General features: G+C 40.5%; 1 protein-coding gene across 7 annotated transcripts in view; it reads right to left on the bottom strand.

The window, feature by feature from the left end:
• POMT2 (protein O-mannosyltransferase 2) overlaps positions 1-21,394 on the bottom strand; it is a 46,331-nt gene that overhangs the window by 11,932 nt on the left and 13,005 nt on the right. For 3 of the 7 annotated variants that reach the window (XM_079971999.1, XM_079971993.1, XM_079971998.1), the window contains exons 10-22: positions 20,742-20,808; positions 18,900-18,969; positions 18,175-18,253; positions 17,020-17,171; positions 13,332-13,423; positions 12,833-12,909; positions 10,488-10,559; positions 8,829-8,888; positions 8,571-8,676; positions 7,027-7,167; positions 5,858-5,972; positions 3,376-3,489; positions 709-1,105 (exon numbers count right to left, since the gene is read on the bottom strand). In XM_079971999.1, coding sequence (XP_079828125.1) covers positions 1,036-1,105; positions 3,376-3,489; positions 5,858-5,972; positions 7,027-7,167; positions 8,571-8,676; positions 8,829-8,888; positions 10,488-10,559; positions 12,833-12,909; positions 13,332-13,423; positions 17,020-17,171; positions 18,175-18,253; positions 18,900-18,969; positions 20,742-20,808 — 1,215 coding nt within the window. In that variant the 3' untranslated portion in view covers positions 709-1,035. Of the gene's footprint in view, positions 1-708; positions 1,106-1,145; positions 5,269-5,857; positions 5,973-7,026; positions 7,168-8,570; positions 8,677-8,828; positions 8,889-10,487; positions 10,560-12,832; positions 12,910-13,331; positions 13,424-17,019; positions 17,172-18,174; positions 18,254-18,899; positions 18,970-20,741; positions 20,809-21,394 lie in introns of those variants that run through there. The other 4 variants (XM_079971995.1, XM_079971994.1, XM_079971996.1 and 1 more) reach the window with 3 other exon arrangements.

Here is a 21,394-nt window from a genome sequence, read left to right as displayed (position 1 = left end):
CATCCTTGTGGAAAATGTCAAACAAGAGAGCTGATTACTTCCAACTTCCTGTGGTATTTGGACATGCTCATTCAGAATTTGGATGAATCTTGATTTATTTCACACAAACCATTAGATTCTAAAAGTCATTCAAGCTTTAAAGATGGCTATTTAACAAACCAGCTGCTTAAGGTAACACTAGCTGCACCGTTTCTGAATTGATAGCCTACCCCATTCAATAATAAGCATATATTCAGTGGCACTGAAAAGCAGATTTTCTAGGCAATCATGCCAGTGGTTTTACCATTAACAAAAAGGGCAAGTGTGTGGGGGTAGAACAAAGAGCCATCACTGAGTTTGCCAATATACAATGTATTTTTTAACATGATCCTATCACTTTCCCTCTGGAGTGAGTAATTAAATAATCTATAATGAAGTTTCTCACTATAAGCCTATATTGCAATAGCCCTCTTTATTGCTCTGACATATGGAACATTACTCTGCCAACTATTCCAAGCTCTCAGCGTGGTTCCTCAGCTGGATGCACAACAGTCAGATTACCTCATTATATCAGTGTTATTCTTGTTTTGAACTTGCTGTTCTACAGCAAGGGTCTCAATTTGCACGCACCTGTATTTTATAATACGGGCAACACCCTTTTAAGAATCCATTTGATGCTGTAATAAGGGCAATAAGCAACAGAAAAAGAGTTCAACAAACAGACTACTGTCTTCCCAAATGGATCAAGACCTGTGTTTTAATAGCAACTAAGTGCCAACAATGGGATCATGAGAAACTCCACTGTAGACCAAAAGGGCTACTGTTGACCTTCGGTATCAAACTTTGGCCGGTATCAAACACCAGTAAGAAGTGGCAGGAATCAAAGAGACTCCACCATAGCATGGCAAACCACTGCCACAGGATCTGTGTGTACAGATATATTTCCCCGCTCCTCAACTCTTCGCCCTATATGTGTACATTCTTTAATCCAAAGAGTGGAGAGGTCAATTCCTGCTGGTGGAACTCAGGAAAAGCAAGCATGGCCATGAGCTGTGGCTACACCGCGACCAGCATTAGTGTTTTCTGCACTAATCTAGTCCATATCGCTTCAGGCTGATCCTGACAGCTGAAGTAGGAAAAATAATAACAATTAGCAATCAGCAAGACACTGGAAAGAAAGGCTATTTATTACAAAAGTATGATGGAAATTCTATCCCATTTACAGTCAATCCCTTTACAAAAGCCAGTGCCAGTCCAAAGGCAAGTTATCCTTCCATTTAGTACCATTACACGGCAGTGCACTGAAGCAGGTTCAGTCTGAAATGCGTAGATGGTGATAATGTACAAAAAACACATACAACACACAAACACACACTTCAACATCAGCAGCATTAGTAAGACAAATTCGTAATGCAGGAAGCTGCCCAGGAGCAGTAGATAACTACATCAGACACTACAGACACACAGATGCCTAGGGCAGAGACCAAATCACTCCTTCAAAGCAATCGCATTAAGAGATGAACTACAGATTCAGGAGCACTATGTGGCGCGGTCCTCACTTCAGGGCAGAGGTGATGGGTGGCACAAATGGTCTTCCATTCCAGGAACTTCCTGCCTGCAAAAAGCTCCCATGTCACAGAGAAGGGTTCTAGCCAGGCCTACCTGATATGCTAGCTGTATATGTGAAAGGTTGCTTGTTTTTAAGTAAAGAAACATGTAAACATGTGACTGATCCTCCATTTTCAGTTTGAAGTGATCCAATTCAAGATGGGCTGGCCAATGTTTCTGAATGAGTAGTTCAGTTCTACTTACCTACCACTTAGGACTCTATGTAAATAAAATTTGTGCAGTTTCTGACAAATGTTATCTGCCGCACTCTGGACATGGGGTTCTTGACCATAATACACAGAACGACAAACCAATACAGAACACAGTACTTGCCGAGGAATGAGCTATCATAGTGTCATTCCACAAGAAGAACATCAGAAATTTTTTATTGCTGATTTTTATTCCTTCCTGCCTTGAAGGAATACTGTAGAATAATACTTGTTAGTCCTACATTAATATGGAAGAAAAAAAACTGCCCAAGACACAAGTTTTATTTAGGCACAAATTCCATCACAACAGAATTCTCTGGGTGCCAGTAAGACCACTGGAGGAGGGGGAAGGGGAGGCAGTTCTGATTACTGGATCTGGAGTCTAGGCCATGTAGATGCAACCATTGGTAAAGAAGTCAATGATCCTATAAATGCAAACTTGATCCTATAAATGTTATTACCCTTCAAACATAATGAATGGTATCTGCAGAGCCACAGAGGTCTGCCTTCAACAGGGATATTTTGCACTCAAGAAAAAACATAATCTGACCCATACCCTGTTTTGAGTCAAATACTTTGGGAGTTTTTAAAGAAGAAGAAATGGGGGTCGTTCATTAGAACTGTGATGGAATAGGTGAGTTGCTAAGCTATGAAAGCCCTTTTATAAGCCATTAACTGATTTGTGAAAAGACACTAATGGGTAGAGACACCCACACCTATCAACACCATTTATCAAATGGAAGGCCACTTGTCCACAGTGAAGTCATAACTGCTGCACAGCTAAGGCACATTCACTGAAAACAACTCCAGACCACAGATCTTGCCCACAGAACCTTACTTATTTGCTTACTTATATTGGTGCTACTCTTCCAAAGCTAGAAAGCTCTATGTCACTCTATGTCATAGAGTGACATAGAGCTAGATAGTATTAGAAGACTAGTACCATAGAGTGACAGCTAATAGGAATGGCAAGCCTGACACTTGTTGACTTTTTTAAAGATTCTGATTCTATGTGTTTAGTATCCATGATCCCCTTCTACTGTGGTAAAGAAGTCCTGTCAGAAAAACTTCAAAAGAATTAGCTGCTCAAGACAGCAGCATCATTCAGCTAGGGACAGCACTCGTAGTGTAGGTATACAGGTGTATGTTGGGATGTGAGATTTCTCAGAATGCAAGGGAAGGCGACAATAAACAGTCACCCACTGGAGTACTGCAGAATCCAAGGATGAAATGTATAGATAGCCTTGCTGAATAATTGAATTCAGTAGTAGAAATATTACCTTGATCAATATCTCTTGATCTCAGGGGGTGGGAAAAGAAATGGGTTTCCCTCCTCCAAAAAGCAACAGCGGTTGCTAATATTTAACTGATGTAGAAAAGTACTATAACATGGAATCCACTAATAAAGGCAAAATTGAATAGTTCAGTGACTACATGATGGGACCTAACCTCAGGGAAATCTAGTCAAGTGCTTCGTGAAATACAAGACGGCCAAGTCCTCTTAGTAACAGCTGGCTATCTTATTGCTTTTCTATGATTATCAACTGTATTGTTACTGCTTATATTCTATTGTACTTACAATCTACTGTTTCTCCCAGCAACAAAGATGCAGAATAATGGGAAGTTTTCGTGACTTCCCTTCTTTTCTATATATAATATCTGAGGAGTCAGGTCAGCCACACGAGCGTATTTCCTGCCACAGGAAATGGTAATAATATCAAAACCAGTAACTCATTTCAGCAATTTCCACCAGTTGTCAACAAGTGAGTTAAAATCAAAGGCTGGAACCCATCATCATCTCTGCTAACTAAAAGGCTGGTCACGACAGTCTTAAACTAGTTAAGCCAGACCAGCTAAATCAGTCTTGTGTTTCCCTTCTTAATGGACCTGGCAGCCTGACAGCAGCCAACATGCCTCATCCAGCCTCTCCTGGGAATGTTGGCATATCGTCTCCATGCCAACAGAGATAGCCCTTTGATGATGGCACAGAGGAATAGGAAGTGGCAGGCTTCAAGCTTTAACACAGACACTAAAATGAATTACTGGGTGGCCTCAATTTCTGTGTCATGTACAAAAGAAGGCTTCAGGGGACCAATTTAACAGAAGCCAAGGCCGAATTTGCTCCAGAGAACAAGAGATGGAATTAAAAGAACGTTTTGCAGGGGAACGCCTTGCTCAACCTTTTTGGCAAACTTTTCTAACATCGCTGCAGAAGTGGATTCCCACTAAGCAACTGAAGAGCTCTATTCTGCTTATCAAGTTACATCCCTCCCTTTTTTGATAGCATATGACACAGAGGTTAATTCCTCCTAAAAAAAAACCCCACATGCATTTATATATATTAAAAAAATCAACATTCCTGTACCATAGCAGTTAGAAGCATGTTCTGCACACTCTACATTCATTAAAGAGATACAAGCTTCCCCACAGGAAGAAGTGTTAGTAGGCAACTGAATTAGTAGAATTAGTAGAATGAGTGACATCACAGCTCTCAGCACAAGCTTTAACATTATGTATTCATCTTCTAGCACGCATGCACGCACATGCACACACACACTCACTCAAAGGCACCATTCCTCACTGTCAGAGGAATTTAGGGCAGGAAACCAAATAATAATAATAAAAACATCTTTCTCTGCTTTGGAGCTTCTTAAACAAAAGGATAATCCGATGAATGGAATGCTGCAGCTTCATTTCTGCACGAGATCTTCCAGGTAACTGTTAAAGGCTATTCTGAATGGGTGTCTGTGCTCAGACAGCAAAGGCTTTATGCAAAAACAACTCATTGCCTTTTGTGTGATGGGCAGACAGAGCACTGGATCGCAGAAAACTTTATGCTTTATGTCCAAGTCCCTGAACTTAGAAAAGCAGTCACAAGACTTTCCCAGGAGCACGTACCATATGTACACAAATACTTTTAAGTTCATGAAAAAAAGAAGTTATTGGATATTAACTATCCTGGTCTCAGAAGACTGTTTCCTCTGTTACACGCACTTGATCTTTCCTGAGCTCTGTTAAATCCCTTATGAGCAGAGACAGGCAGACATGAGAGATACCCTTGCAAAACACACACGTCCTCCAACTCACACAAAATGACACCACTGTGGAGCCCATGGCTGTGGGACAGTTAACATATTGCTTGGATGGTTCAAACTTTTAAGTAGCAGCAGGTTCAAGTAAATGGGGCTCTAGGACCCACAGAGAGGTTCTCCTTCATAGTTGCCACCTCCTCTTCTCAGACCTCAAGGTTGACAGTCCACTGCTTCAGCATAGAAACGCTGTTGGGGAAACAATTCTTCACAGCTCTTGTGCAGTGGGTTTCACCACTTGTCTTCTTGTTTATTCCCTTTTCCCCCCAGGCTGTATCTAGAACTCCCATGTTTCCAGCCACCTAAGCCCTGCCATTGGGCTGTTGAGATCAGAAGCCATAGGTCCTATCATTCCATAGGAGAGAGGGTGGAAGAGGTAGAAGCTGTGGAAAAGATCTAAACATGAATCAAATTCCCAGAGACCCAACGTCACAACAGTAGACCACATAATTGGGTGCAGTAGGTATAAGGTGTAGAGCTACTTGATATACCACTGAGGAACCCTGAAATATTCAATTGTTTTGGCGGTGGCAAACTTGCAAGGCAGATCAAAGTTCTTTCACACACATTAGAGGGTCGAACCAAATAGAGGACATAAGATGCACTGTCCACTAAACTCTGCAATCAAAGGGGACAGGAAATTGTGAAAGAAAAGCTTGTGTCATCTTTGCCCTGGGACGTTGCAATGAGAGATGCACCTGAGCCATTATGAAGCTGCTAACTAAGATTGCTGCTGCTTCAGGAGAGGCAGTTTCTAAAGAGGGCAATGGCTGAATGTTAGCATTAGTCAATATCAAGAACCGTTATGGTGACAACAAAATGGGCCACACAAGGAAAGAGTCTTGTAGGAGCTTCCCTACATGGTTTCCTGCTTACTTGTCAGCATTTTTCAGGGTTTGGTAATGATGCAAGGCCTTTCCCCTCAAAAATAACCTTCAGATGTGTGTTAACTATTCAGGAACCAATTCTCACCTGTAGATACTAAGCAGAATCAGCACCATTATCCCATAATTGTAAACCTTCCTAGATTGGATGCTGGCTGACAGAGCACCAGCACAAAATTTCAGAAATACATCCCATGTAATCCCTGAGGGAGAAAGAGAAAAAGAAAGATTGGCCAGGTACACTGAAACTAGAAAGCACAGTGGTACCTTGGTTTTAGAACGAAATCCGTTCCAGAAGACCATTCGAGTTCAGAAACGTTTGGAAACCGAAAACTCAATAGCCGGTAGCTAGGCCCCAGGATCTTGCACTCAGTGGAAGCTGCATGGCACGTTTGACTTCTAAGGCGTGTTTGAAAACTGAAGCATTTACTTCTAGGTTTACAGCATTCAAAAACCGAAATGTTCGTCAACGGAGACGTTCGAAAACCAAGGTACCACTGTATCAGTAATCACATCAATACGTATAGTCACAGCCCAGGATCAACCCATCAACCCATCTCCCCAAGATAAATCAATTCTATTTCAATCAGATGGAGTTTTCCAGTGGCAGAAAGCTAATATTCTTTATTTTACCAGGCAAAGTGAATCATGCAAGTTATTCCCTATTGAAAGAAGCATAAGATCAAAAATCATTCATCTTGAATTTCTCATGGCTATATTGATTCTAATATCCGTAACTTAATTTTCCTTTCTTTCAGAAAAGAATCATCAAGCTAATATAGAAACATTGATGATTATGCTAGACAGTGGCCAGCAGGCGTGTATTTCTCGATGGAATTATTTTTTCCCACTTGCTGATACCCTTAACATAAGAAGCAAAGCAAAGAATGCTATAAAATACAGATGATTTCTATAGCACTTGTGGCAGTAGAATGTAATCTTTACCTCACAGATTGTCATAAAAATCTTCTTGATAGGTCATTCTTATGTCCATATCAAAAGGTACGGAACTGACAAGAATTGGAGAATAAGCTGCCCAAGGCTACCCCATAAGAACTGACTTTTGAACCCAAGTCTCCCAGATCAAAGGGTAGACCAAACTGGTCTTGCTGTTGATCAAGATACAGTGCACTGAAGAAACTTTCAGAACATTAACCCTAAACCAACTGTGTGACAATGACCTTTTACACTCGTGTCCTTTCAAAACTCTTAATGGGTCACAACATTTTGATTCTGTTGAAACTTGATGAAACTTACCTGTCAACATAGAGGAGAAAAGCATGGCAGGAAAGTAATGATGAAAATAGAGCACTCTGCCCATCATGAAGAATGGAAAGTAATGGAGGACCCATCCTAGCATAATCCTTCCTCCGCTATGTAGCAGGACTCGAGAAAGCTCTGGAACAGAACACATTTCTTGAATTCTTTTTATCTTAACCTGTATAAACATGTGTTCACAAAGCTTCCAGCAGAAATCTAGTTTTATGGAGTTTATAAAACGGTTTGGTTTCTACCCAAAAAAGTTGTTCCAGTTGCACAAGAACTTCTGATTGTGCAACAGAACTTCCCCTCCTTCTCCCTGTGTCCTCCCACCTCCCAAAAATCTGCTCCAGAGGGTTGCGGGGGGACCCAGAACAGATTGCAGGGCAGGCAGCAGGAAGGAGTTCAGTTGGAAATCCTTGCATGAATGCGATAACTTGGTTGGATACAATTCTGTGTGTTTTTACTTCACCAGTTTAGAGTCTAGGAGAAAATATTACTACTGCTGCATGCCCAGTGCAATGTGTTCCCGACAAGCCAACCCGGCTACACTGTAAATAACCAGATCTAATTCCAGCATGTATGTTAGCAATTGCTGTAGCTCCAAACCAGCAGAGATTAAGAAAACAAGGTAAGAGAGCTGTTTCCTCATCTGATATCACAATTCCATGCAGAAACAAAGAAGGTGTTATGGACATTCACCTCGCCAACAAGCTCCAAACAGAGTTTAAAGAGAGCATTCTGATTAAGACCCTCAGAATGTGGCTTTCCATAACTTTTGTTGCTACTAGACAATGAAACATTAACAATATCACTGTGTGCAACAGAGAAGCCAATAAATGGATTAAGCAGCAGCTAATAACTCTCAAAAACCCAACTTCAGCTGTCAGGAAGACAGTAAAACCCAAAAAGAATAGTCCCAATCAGGAATTTTCAAGAATTTCCAAGAATATGAAGTCTGAGAAGGAATTGCTCTCTCAGGCTATTTTCCTTGCCATGGGAACCCAGAGCAGTACCAGTAGCTTTTCCACTTCAAGTTTCTTGGATTTTCTTTGCTTGATCAACACTAATCATCTCCCTGCTCCACATGCACAAATAAAAAACTTTTACTGAAGGGAATGTGGTCTAGCATTTACTACATGGACTTCCTCCTTTTAAGGTGCCTCCTGCAATTAGAAAGGACCACAGCCTCTCTTTAAAAACTAGGCCAAATTCCAGCAAATCAACCTTTGAGAGCTGTTACCAGAGGCAGATTTAGGGGTGCATGGTGGTTCGTCTGCACTGGGCACCAAGATGAGAGGACACCACAGGGAGCATCACAACAAGGACTAAAATGGAAAGTAAGAGGTAGGGGAGCTGCCACTGAAATCTGAAAGCCCGAAGTCTGCCATTCCTGTTGCACTCCACCCATTGCTATCATGATTCCTTTGATACTGCACTCGGTGTCCTCTCATGGACAGTGGAAGTAGATCTGCAGCAGGAAGCCATAATGTTTATAAAACAGAAGGTTACAGACCCAGAAGGTAGGAAATTTACTTTACCTTTGTGCTCAGCTTTTAGCCGAACTCCCCTCTTCATGGCCACAGAAATGAATATTGCCATTGTGATATACAATCCAAGAGTAATTAGGTTCAGCCACCAGATCACCTGTGAGGGAAAGCCTTGCAAGTAGACAAAGATGCACAAAAGGCACCATAAAACTACAGGGAGAGGGGAATGAGAGGACCTATCTGGAGGGAAGGGAGGGAAGCCAAATTCCCTCATCCCACCTAGGGGAACGAAAAGTATATTCTCCTTACCGGATTTCCCAGCAAATAAACCCTGTAGTCTGTTTCATTGACTCCAGAAAAACGAAGGCCCTGTGGAGAAATTGATGGCCGCCATCAGTATGTGATCAACACAGGTTTTTTCAGTCTACATTTTACCTTAAGCCTGACGTTTCCATAACAATAAACATCTGTGTAAGAAAGAAACCGGAACAATGTATCATATGTGGTGGGAGTGTGGACTTATCAAACAATTTTGGAATAATATTTATGAGGAAATTTTAAAAAATGTTTAAAATATCCTTTATTAAAAAAGCCAGAAGCATTTCTTCTAGGCTTAATTACAAATGATATTCCTGGTGATAAAAAGAAAGTATTCCTGTATGCGACAATGGCAGCCAGGATGCTTATAGCTGCAAATTGGGGGGGGGGGGATTCCATCAGTAAGAGAGTGGCAAATCAAACTATGTGAATACATAGACTTGGCAAGATTAATGGCAGTCTTAAGAGGACAATCAGACCAAAAATTAATAAAAGAATGGGACTGTGTTAAAGAGTATATGAAAAAACATTTTTCTGGAATAAATATATTGATATGTGATGCATGAAGTTTGCAGGCGTAAGGAAAAGAAAAAATAGTTATGAAAGGCATAAAACCGGAAGTAATAAATGTACATATACATATACTACAATGAAAAAGAAAAATTGAAAATTTGAAGTCGCTAAAGGATGGAAGGAAGTCAAAATGTATGTATGTTTGGTTATGTTTTGTTATACTCATTGTTTTTCTTGTTTGTTTTTCTTTTCTCCCCCCCTCTTGTTTTAGTTTTCTGATTAATGTTTCATTTTATTTTTATCTTACGTTGTAACTTGGCATGGAAAATAAAATAAAAAACAATAAAAATCTGTAAGATCAAAGATTTCCATAGGGATCCTCCATTACATGACAGAGAAGTGTCTCCGATGCAATAGTGTTTAAAGCCCCACATTTAAAACCCACAATAGTGTTTAAAGCCCTAAATGACCCAGGCCCAAAAAATCTGAAAGACACCTCCCAACAGATCCTCTTGGGTGCTAAGATTGGCAGAGGAGACCCTTTTGGGAGTTCCGCCACTCTCAAAAGCTTTGGGGGAGAGGTGGCCCAGGCAAGGGCATTATCTGTGGCACCCTCCTATCCTGATGAACTCCCTCCCCATAGAGGTGAGTCTGACAACTTCATTATGCAGTTTTCTGCAAATGCTGAAGACACACCTCTTTATCCTGGCCTTTGACATTTGAGATGTGATTTTTTAAGTTGTACTAATACTGTTTTAAACTGTGTTTTAATTGTTGTAACCTGCAAAGAGTGGGTAATAAATTGAAATAAACAGAGTAACAATAGTGCAGCTTCTATAATCAAACCTCATAATTATATTAGGAACTATTTCAGTCTTTGCCGTTCCAATAGTCGCACAGCAGCACCCCCTGTTGTCTGGGAGCCAATGGTTATTTAACATGTCGTTCCTTAGCAGCAAGAACAACGGGAGGGCAAATCAGAATTGGTTTTCTGCAAAAGCCATTTAAAACAAGCCTTGCGAAAAATTCCCAGATACAATTGAAGATCAGCTATTCACAATGTTACCTGGAAAACAATGAGATACAACATGAAGTTAAACAAGTTACAGTGCCTCAGAATTTGTTTTGCCCACATACTTGGTAATTGATAGGCCAGTGCCAGGGTTTGGATGTGACTTCATTCTCCTTTGGTTTGAGGCCACTGTTCCCCTACAAGGAAAAACAACAACTATATTCAGTTAACAGCTATGCTGCAATAAATATTCTCCCTCAATATATATTGATATACAAGCTTTTACATGTAAAATAAAAACTAAAAAGACCCTTGCTGTATCAGACAAAGTGCATAAATACTCCAGAATCCTGTTTCACAAAGTAGGACATGATAGCCACAGCCCTCTCTGACTACTGTCCTCCATCAACTGATAATTCGAGACATACTGCCTTCGAATCAAGATAGCTATCAAAACTTGTAGCTGTTGATAGACTTATCCTCCAGATTTGCATCTGTATACAAGTTACCGACCTCTCTTTTTGCAAAAAGTCAATATGCCTTTTTGCAGGTCTAGATGAACGGCATATAGATCTTTCCTTGGGAAATTCTCTCCCGTTACTGTAGTCTAGAAGTGAACGAATTTCCCGAGGAAATATCTAAATTCCGTTCACATAGGCATGCTAAGCTTCCCCAGATAGTAGTGGAACAGATTAAACCCAGGTGCCTATGCTAAGGCTGCTGTGTCTCTCAGAGACCTGCTTCTTATTAGAAAAATGTCTGAGGAAACAGCTTATTCTAAGGTTAAGCAGCAGAAGTTCCATAGTCCAAACATTCAAAACCCTGAAATATCAATGCTGGATCAAATCAGAGGTTCTTTGCGGCAAAATCAGAGAAACACAAGCATTAGGTTTTGTGTTCACATGGCAGGGCAAGGAACTGGGTCTATAGCTCCATAATAATGAAAGCTAAACATGTTGCAAAACTTGATTTTATTCAGTATCTACAGGAAGGGCTAAGGCAGGAGTCTAACAAGGGTATATACTAATTATTTATCACAGTTCACAGTTAACCACCTATATTCTAACCAGATTGTACATCGAGGGCCTTTGTCATGTAATTTAAACTGGCTAAAAACCATTATGGCTGATGGAGCTGGAGCTGGAGCACACAGCCTTAGACAGACACTCATGTTTACAAGAACAATTCTCTTTCCCCTGCAAAATATTTTATTCAAATGTATGTTCTCTCTAGGCAGCCTCTGTCTCAGAGGGGAGGAACAACAAGAGATGGTTATCATAACCCTGTGTGTGTGAGCTTTGCAGGGACATCAGGCAGAGCACCACTGGAGACAGAATGCTGGAACTGATGGACCTTTGGCAATCCTTATGACATTAACGAGCATTTGCTCAAAAGCTAGTCTGTGTTCATGCGTGCACACATGAACCTATATTTCTTGTCAAATATATTCACATTGCCCTCTAGTGGAGGCAGCCTAAAAACTTTCACACAACAGAATTTAATGAGATCACTATCCAAAGGAGAAGGCTTCAGAAACCTCCCTGAAGAGAAGATCTCAACAGTCCTTTATTGTGAAATCTCCCACAAGATCCCACCAGGTTTGCTTTCACTCGGGAAAGAAACTATCTTTAGTTTAGATAAATTGAATCATTCTTACAATATCAGCGTGGGAAGCTTTGAGGGTTCTGGGTTGTTGTTGTTTTTGGTAACTGCTTTTTAGAAAAAGCAACAAATATAAATAATATAGCTTCCTTGTCGAGAGGAACGTATTAATAGCATTGCTATGAAAGAGAGTTAATACTAGTTTTTTATTTCTTCAGCTGTTACGTTTGACAGCTTTAGATAAATTTTACGCCTACACAAGGACGGCGTTTCTTAACATCTCAGGAAAATCTGACTCTCAGTCAGAATCAGGATGACAAAAATCTTGGACACAATGATAACTGGTGGTCTCAAATAGCGAGGAGCTGTCTAGACACAATACTCCAGGGGCCCAGCTCTTCCCTTCATCCATAACATAGCTGTCAACTTTTCCCTTTTCTTGTGAGGAATCCTATTCAGAATACGGGAATTTCCCTTAAAAAAGGGAAAAGTAGACAGCTATGATCCATAAGCATTCTCGCACACACATGAAAAATGCAGAAGTGCTGCACATACCTTTTAAAAATGTGTGGCTTTATTACTTCTAGCAGCATACTATCAATAGCACACACAATATGTGTCTTCCTTCATTTATTGGCACAGTCTTCCCCATATTTGATGGATGCCAGAGATTCACACAATGCCCTCGATAATCACACAAGATGTCTTGAGAACTGTACTATTAAACATAAACCTGCTTAACCCCATAATGCTTCTTCTGTTCCAGATAGTACCCAAGTTGGCACAGTTAACGCAGAAATAAAAGGAGTGTTTTTCTACAAAGGAAAGAAAGTTACAAACAAAATGGAACCCAAGCCAATCTACCTACTCGGATCATAACCATGTGAGACTCCAGCAGAATCTCTGGAAAGGAAGGTTTCAGAACATCCAAACTGATATTGGGCACTATGGAAAAGAAGACAGTTTAAAGTGGGATCTCACATGTTAATTAAGTACATACATTAATGATTACATAGACATTCCCTCTGCATTAAATTAGGTCCCAGGTGCAAAGGTCAGAAGGTGGTTGTTGTTTTTTAAAAAAGGACAATAAACCCATGCAACAAGATACCTTAAAAAGCCATCTTTCCCCCACTTTTTCCTGCTGTGTACTAAAATGTCAAACTAGAATCTCAAGAAGCTTCCTTGTGAGTATGACAAAGACATGCTCAAATCCAGCCATTGGGGAAATTATTCAGGAATTCCAATGCTTAATATTTTGCTTCAACTGCTTTATGGAGCTTTCCCTCTTCAAAATTGACAAGTAATAGGAAGGGGAGGGAAAATCTTAATATTTTGATGACAAAAAGGTACATTCAATCACATACACCTGGGATTAATGTGATCTTCAACATTCCAGAGAGTATTAGGAGACTCCTTTTGATATGGAGTGCAGGTGACTTCTACCTGCTCCCAGCCCCTGTGAAACAAGAACCATCAGTAAGTCATCAATAAAACTTCTGAACTTCTCTATCCCAACTTGCATTCATATTCCATGACATATCTTTGTGTCAGAGACTCTTTTCTTACAGAAACATTGGCCTTTCAGAATTCACACTGAACCAAAAGACAATCTAAGGGAATCAAAAGTAATGCTGAATTGCTGTTGTCACTCTTTTAATTGTAGTGCTGTTTTAATGGGCTTATTCTCCTATATATTTTAATTGTGGATGTTTATTTTAATGCTTTGCTGAAATTGTTTGTGTGTTTAATTAGGTGTGTTTTACACTTGTAAATCATTGAGATGCCACCTTGGCAATTAAGCAGTAAATAAAATTAATAAATCACCACCACCATCCTCTAAGATAGATATACATACACATAAATACATATGTTTATGTTCTAGTTGCATAATTTAAACCAGTGCTTTTTTTCTTTAAAAAAAATGTTTAGTGGTACTCTCATTTTCCTACTCATATTGAAATAGTGCCCCTCAATGAGACCAAATTTAGATTCACAAAATTTTAATGGGTATGTGTACCCCTGCATCCCCCCAGAAAAAATGCATATTTTTTTTTAACATTTAAGTTCAAACGGTGGCCTTGTTTACACAAGCACTGGACACAGCCTTAGTGATTTACATATTTGGCAGGGTGCCATAAATGTATACCCCCCCCCATTTCAAAGGAAGACTCACACATCCTTTCAAAGGCATGGAAATAATTTTATATCTGTAAAGTGTGACAAACAGACCTAGGATAGCCGACATCTATGGTGATCCTACTAAGAGGAACAATCTGCTGTCAAGTGAGGAAATAGTAAACTGTATATGCAGTAAAAAGCCAGGCTCTCGCTACATGAGGAATACTCTGGAAACCAAACCATACTCCCTGCTCCTCACACTCATTTAATTTTTACTAGGCAACGGTTCCCCTGTTTCTTGTGTTTATATGTCTTGTTAAACTATTTTAAAATTGGTTATATCTAAGTACATTGTTCTCTTGCTAGTTTGCTGGTTCCTGAAGTGGAATGACCTGGAATGAAAGAGTGCATTTTCTAATGCTCAATTATCACAATGGTTTCAGGTTAACTGCCTTTCTAGCTAAAAGATGTCCGGGCTTGACAGCCTTACGAGTTCAGCTTTGACAAGCAGATCCACTTACATAGAGACCAAAGCACACATATACACCATTGTGCAGGCAGAGGACAGCCAAAGCATTCAGAAGAGCTTTTTGTTCCCCGCACCTGCTCTTCCCTAGCAACTTGCACAACAAAAAAGTCCATTGATCCTTTTTGTTAGAAAGCAATTATATTGACTGTTCAAAACATGTGACCTGGCAAGTAAATAAGCCAAACATTTTCAGAGGAGAATTTTCTGCTATTACAAAGCTTTTAGTACAGACAATTGCATGGCAACTAAAACTCATTAGAAGGATAGCTAAGGAACACTATGTATAAAAGAGAAATAAATGACTGCTAGAAGTTAACTGATGCTTTCTCTCACACAGCATATAAAAGGCAAGTTAATTTAAGGAAATTCACTTAAGATTCCTGCCTTCTCCTCCTGCTATATCACATACCTGATTCTACATTGCTCAGGAGGGTCACCCCCCCCGCCCCGCAACTTTTGGAAAGGTGTTTTGGGGGCTTCAGGTGGCTACAGGGAAAAGGACGGGGCAAAAATCCTTCCATCTGTGAACTTCCTTAAATTAACTTAATCCTTCCATCTGTGAACTTCCTTAAATTAACTTAACTTAGGATCCAAATTAATAGTGAGGACTTTTATAGTAACCAAACACCTACAAGGCAGCACAATTGAGGGACAGAAGATAAGCGACATTTGGGCTTCGGCCCTAATATTCAATTACTTTGTCCTATTTCTTAATAAAGAAACGAGACTGTGCTCAAAAAGGAACAGGCAGACAGATATGGGGCTATGCTGAACAATACAGTGGACATTCTGCCTCGCCCCACTGAGCCAGAGAGGTCCCAAGAGGGCACTTAGAAGCCACGGGTCTGCAGGCACTGTGCACTGCCTGAGGTAAATGTGGTTGCTGTGTCCTGCTAAAGACTTTGGAAGGGGTCTGGGTTGAAGCCTGAGAGTGTTCAGAGCATGATGGCCAAGGAAAAGGTTTCTGGCTCTTCGTTTAAATGGGGCAGGAGAGGAGGAAATGGTTCTTCCAGTGATATCTTTTTAAAGTGGCAGTAACATAGTAACCTGGCAGAATGGACAGTTATTTTAAAGTAACAGTAGCCAAGTTAAGTTCATTATATAGTAACCTTTCAAACTAAGCATAACCCTTCATTTTTATTATTTGTTAACCAAAGCTAAAACGCATATTACATTGTTGTTCTGCTTTTAAGTGGTGCCTCGCAATTTTTTGCCACAGCTACTGGTGAGTGATCTGAGGTTTATTATTAACCAGTCATTTAAATATATACTGTGGCAGAAGGGGAAATAGGTTTGAACAAATAAGTAAATGAGTGTAAGAGTTGAAGTGAAGCGGGAAAAGAGTAGCTAATCCTTTGACAGTTTGGTGACCACAAGGTGGGTGTATAATAATAGCTATAATAATCCCTAACAAGTGATGGCAGCTGTGTGAGATAGATAAATAAAGGAATACTTTGCAGGCAAAATGAATAGCGCAATCAGGAAAAGAACACTGGATGGCATGGAAATGCTCTCAAACACATTTTGAAAAGATTTTATGGATGTGTTTTCCTCATACTCAGGGATATGACAGACAACCATATTTGGAACTAGAAAAGAACTCATTACCATGCTGGAGTGACAGTGAGCTGGTTGCAATGGGGCTTGTCTTATTACTATTACGATTGTTATTATTTCCTGCATAGCTTGCCGTGATCGTATAGTGGTTAGTACTCTGTGTTGTGGCCACAGCAACCTCGGTTCGAATCCAAGTCACAGCAGGAAGGAATGCGCATGTTTTCAGCCAGCGTGGTGTAGTGGTTAAGAGCGGTGAACTCATAATATGGTGAACCAGGTTCGCGTCCCCGCTCCTCCACATGCAGCTGCTGGGTGACCTTGGGCCAGTCACACTTCTCTGAAGTCTCTTAGCCTCACTCACCTCACAGAGTGTTTGTTGTGGAGGAGGAAGGGAAAGGAGATGATTAGCCGCTTTCAGACTCCTTAAGGGGAGTGAAAGGCGGGGTATCAAGTCCAAATTCTTCTTTTTCTTCTTCTTCTTACCTGTCCTTCGCTATAAGGTCCCAGAACAGGTTACAGCAATTTCAAAACACATTATTAAAAACAGTTTAAAACAAATTACCATCACAAGAACAGCATGGATCCTGAAAATATATATTTCAAGTGACAAAAGCCAAAGAGTAAAGACAATGTTGCCGTTCCTGCTGCACATGACACTGGTCACTCACTTTAAATCATCTCAAGCGTCGGAAGAGCCTTCAGCAATGCATCTGTTTTCTACGATGCAGCCCCAAATGCACTGAATCACATATTTAAAAAAGAGGACATAAAGAAGGATATGTGCTGCCTTTCTCTGGAGGTCCCTTCAGGCTCAAGAATTCCATGAAAAATGACTCCTGGATATTTACCATTTTGGCAACGTCTTCCCAGTTGAACCCAAGAGGCAACCTGTAGCCACGTGAATCAGCCTGATCCGACTACGTAGCACTTTGATACGTTTCCCAGTCTTTCTTCCCACAACCTCAATTCGCCAGAAATCATTGCAGTCTCCAGTTCCATTCTAGGAAACGTGCATACCAAGAAAAAAAGGGCGGGGGGGGGGGGGACACACACAGACAAAGAAGAGCTATTATGAATGAGAGAGGAATGGATTTCTGAAGCTTCAAGGCAGTAGCAGTACTTGTGAGGAGCTAATGAGGCCCTTCAGCATTGCCCTATCCAAACAGCAGCATTAAGTAGCCATTTCTCATAGGGGAGTTGCTCCAGCCACCTTGATCATCTTGGTTTATTAACCAAGGCTTGTCTTATGGTTGCAGATCATAATTAAGAAGGAGACACCTTAACCACGATCTGGGGTAACATGCTATGTCAAAACTTGTGTTAGCTGCCATACTGCACTGTGTTAAAAGCAGCACACAGTGAGAGTGAGTGAGCCAGCACTGTCCCAGTAGACCACAATTTGGTTTACTGTGGTGTGCAAAACATTGCAATGTTTTTGCTGCTCTTTTTGCCTCCACTTTTTTAGGGCCAATAAATAAACTGCACTGCTGCTCCCCCACTTCCACCCCACATTTGGATTAAAAAGTTACACAGAACTGTTAGTTGACTGCTGAAAAGGTTTACCATAATACACTTTTTCACCTCACAAGAATGAAAGAAAAAAATAATTTCATAAAGGTTAATGGTTGTACATCCTTCAACCTAGACACCAATAGGTCATAACAAGTGCAGAAGACAATAAAACTCAGTCATGCTGTTTAAAGAGCCATAACTCCTTGAAGTCAAGCGCTGGCACAGGTTGGCTTTTGTATTTCATGTTACATCACTGTAGTTTATATGAGGGTGAGGCACTCAGTATTCTCGAATAATCTCAAGCGTTTCATACAGGGTTGTTTTTTTTTAATATGAGCTAAAAATTCACACTGCAGCTTCCTGTTCTTTATGAAAGAATCATGGATTTTGAGCAGCTTAAAAGAAAGAAAACCCCAAAAGGAGAAATAACCCTTTGTTCTGGGAATATATTCCAGGGCGGGCAGAATCAAGTTTTCTCTTTGTTCACTTACTATGCCATACCCAGTGACCTGAAGATGCTTTCTCGTCAAGGGGGCTTCATGAGGGTGACTGTGCAGGTTTCTAGAAGTCCTAAAGTTAAAATAAAATCACATTGTTTGATTTTATCCCTAGAACAGTTTGAGCGCTGAAAATTGATTTCAATTAAAGAAAACTTGGTTCAAACATTTTCTGTCACCTTCAATACAATTGAATATGGTGACACTATAGAGATGTTATGCCAAGTATACAGGCGGTGACCATTTTAGGCATATCCAAATGACACGCAATCACCGATGAGCAGGTCCTTCTGGGCCCAGAAGAGGGCAGGATGGGGGCGGAGAAGAATGGGGGTTGGGTGGGGCGGAACGAGGTGGGGCCATTTATGTGTGCTCCGCCGACACGCACAGGGGCCGGGAACAGAATCCCCCTGCAAAATGGTTGCCACCTGTTTCTGTCAAAATTTGCACGTCAAGATTACTATTTACAGTGAGGTCCACATTCTCTCTCACGGTAGTAGATTCCAGGAATACTAGTGAAGTTAATTTCTTAGTGCAAATAAAGAGTATCTAATGGCACTTCAAAGACTATCAGGGGATAGCACACAGAAGAGAGAGTCATCAACAAGGTCTGTTCTAACCATGGTGTAGTTACTGGCAGACCAGATATCTATTACCATACTCAACCAGAATTGCTACTTCAGGCGATTAGCAATCCTCACATTTCCTAAACAGCTTACTCTTTGTGTTCCAAACGGATAACGTCTCCATGCCTTACAAACTCCACAGGGAGGGAAGCGTCTGAATGATCTGGTGAAACAGAAGAGGTCACAGCATGAAATCTGAGGCTGATGGAAAAGATGTAAGAATGCCAATATCAAATAAACTAGGAAAGCATCATAAAAATATCATCGTTCCAACATCTCTAGTTCAAATACAAAAAACAACAACCCTGAAATATTTCCAATGACTTTCCAACATTATCATTATGATAAAAAGCTTCTCTAACAGCAAACAAAATGTATCGCCAGTAAGACAGCACTCTTCCTAGGATGCCACAGCATGCAAGTGTTAGAAAAACATTAAAATTCCCGAACATTCAAACTGTGGCCACAACCAGCAAGATGAACAAGGAGCTATGTTCAGCACTATGTTCAGCACTAAAGACAAGTTTCCTTTTGAAATATTTCATTCTGATCTGACCAGACTTTAATTCAGCTAGATTACACAACTACTAACTTGGATCTGAGTCTCTTGTGTTTATACTTTTATACAAAAGGGGTAACTACGATTTAATTTTGCACTAATATGTTTCAATTTGAAAGTATATAAACCATCTGTTAAACTGATGAAACAGCAGGCAGCAGAGATAAATCTGGGCATCTCTCAGGGGCGTATTATGTTGTAGATGCACCACAGGATTAGATCGGGAGGCACCACATTTTATTTTATACTTTGAAATGGGCCAGCTTTGCCACTGCCTAAAAATACAACCTCAAATGCTTATCCAATTCATCTATGTTGCCATCACTAGCCCATGCCACCAAGAGGCATGCATGCCAAAACTTGCCTTCCAGCGCTACTACACTATTTAAAAAGCTTGCAAAAACCTTGTATAATGACCTCCTCACAATAAGGAACCGAGTTTATTATATATCAGATCTAATTTGCCACTAGACATGGCACAAGACAGTTCACTGGAGTGGCTGGACTAGGACCTGGGAGACAAGAGTTCAAATTTCTTCTCAGCCATGAAGCTCACTCGGGTGACCTTTGGCCAGCTATAGTATCTCAGCCTAACCTACTTCATAGGGTTGTTGTGAGGATAAAATGGGGAGGAAGAGAAAGCATGAATTGCTGGGATAGCTCAGTCGGTACAGTGTATGACTCTTAATCCCAGGCTTGTGGGTTCGAGTCCCACGTTAGGCAAAAGATTCCTGTATTGCAGGTGGTTGGTCCATTCCAACTCTACAATTCTATGATCCTATGTACAGCACCTTGACCTTCTCAGAAGAAAGGTGGATATGAATGTAAAAAATGAATTATAAAAATAAACAGAAGTGGCAAGTGTGCCCCTCCAAGGCAGTCTTGAGAAGACTCAAAAAGAAGCACTAGGAGACAGATCTTGATGTTCTGTGTTTCGGCACCCATTCAGGACAGGCAAGTCCACAGGGCCTGAGAACAAGTAGATGCTGCCCTTCCCCTTACGTCCATAGTCACAGACAAGACCACAGGCATGAAAGGGCAGAGAATGGCATCCACACTCCCCTTTACCCAGAACCCAGTGGACCACGCACCTTCAGCAAGAAAGAGATGCACCACTGAATATGCTGCCTCAGAGGGGTATCAAACACAGCCCAGTTTATACAATAAGTGAAGGAAAAGAATGTATGCTACTTGGAATGCCTTACAGGAGGAGAGGCAGAATATAAATGAAACAAACAAACAAACAAACAAACAAACCAATATAGTAACCCCGCAGATTTAGAAAAGAAACTAAAACTCTTAGGGAAAAAGGAGATCAATTATCTTGAAAAAGGAAAAAAACAGTTACATATTACATTGTTTTATTCTCGAGTTACCTCCTTTCATGTTGTGTTTCTTTATAATCCACAAGTTATTCAGGTCCTTATGCAAATATGCAGTGACCTAGAAGCACAGAGAAGTCATTGCATTCCATCCCTTCAAAAATACAAGCAGTCTAGTCTTTGTCCATTCACTACAGACAAAGGCAATGCTATGCATTTCTGAATGACCAGGTTTGTAACCGATGCGCGCGCGCGCACACACACACACACACACACACACAGAAAGCAATTGTAGTTTGTTGTGAATAGCAGCAAAGCTACTGCTTTTATGATTTATTGCGTTTTTAAATGCATTTTAAAAATGCATTTTCCAAAGAAGCCAAATCCATGTATGATCCAAGATGCATATTTGACTTTGGGGGTGTTATTTCCACCCTGTGACACTTCACCCCCCAAGTGTCCAGTTATTTTTGTGCTGGACATAGGCTTTTACATCAATGTGTTGTGCACACAACTGTGATACAATATAATATTTGAAGTCAACTCTATTTGAATTAAAAAATGCATGGAACCAGGAATCTATACTGCCAAAGTCTACAGCAATGCTCCCTGCCTTATTCTCACCCCTGTTAGTCTTCCTAAGAATTCACTCTGGACTCCTTGGGCTCAATATCACTGCCATATGATGGAAGTGCTTTTGGAGAAGA

Source organism: Podarcis cretensis, assembly GCF_951804945.1.
Source record: "Podarcis cretensis genome assembly, chromosome: 1".
Lineage (NCBI taxonomy): Eukaryota > Metazoa > Chordata > Lepidosauria > Squamata > Lacertidae > Podarcis > Podarcis cretensis.
The sequence above is the reverse complement of the archived record's forward strand: the minus strand, read 5'-3'. Positions and strand labels throughout refer to the sequence as shown.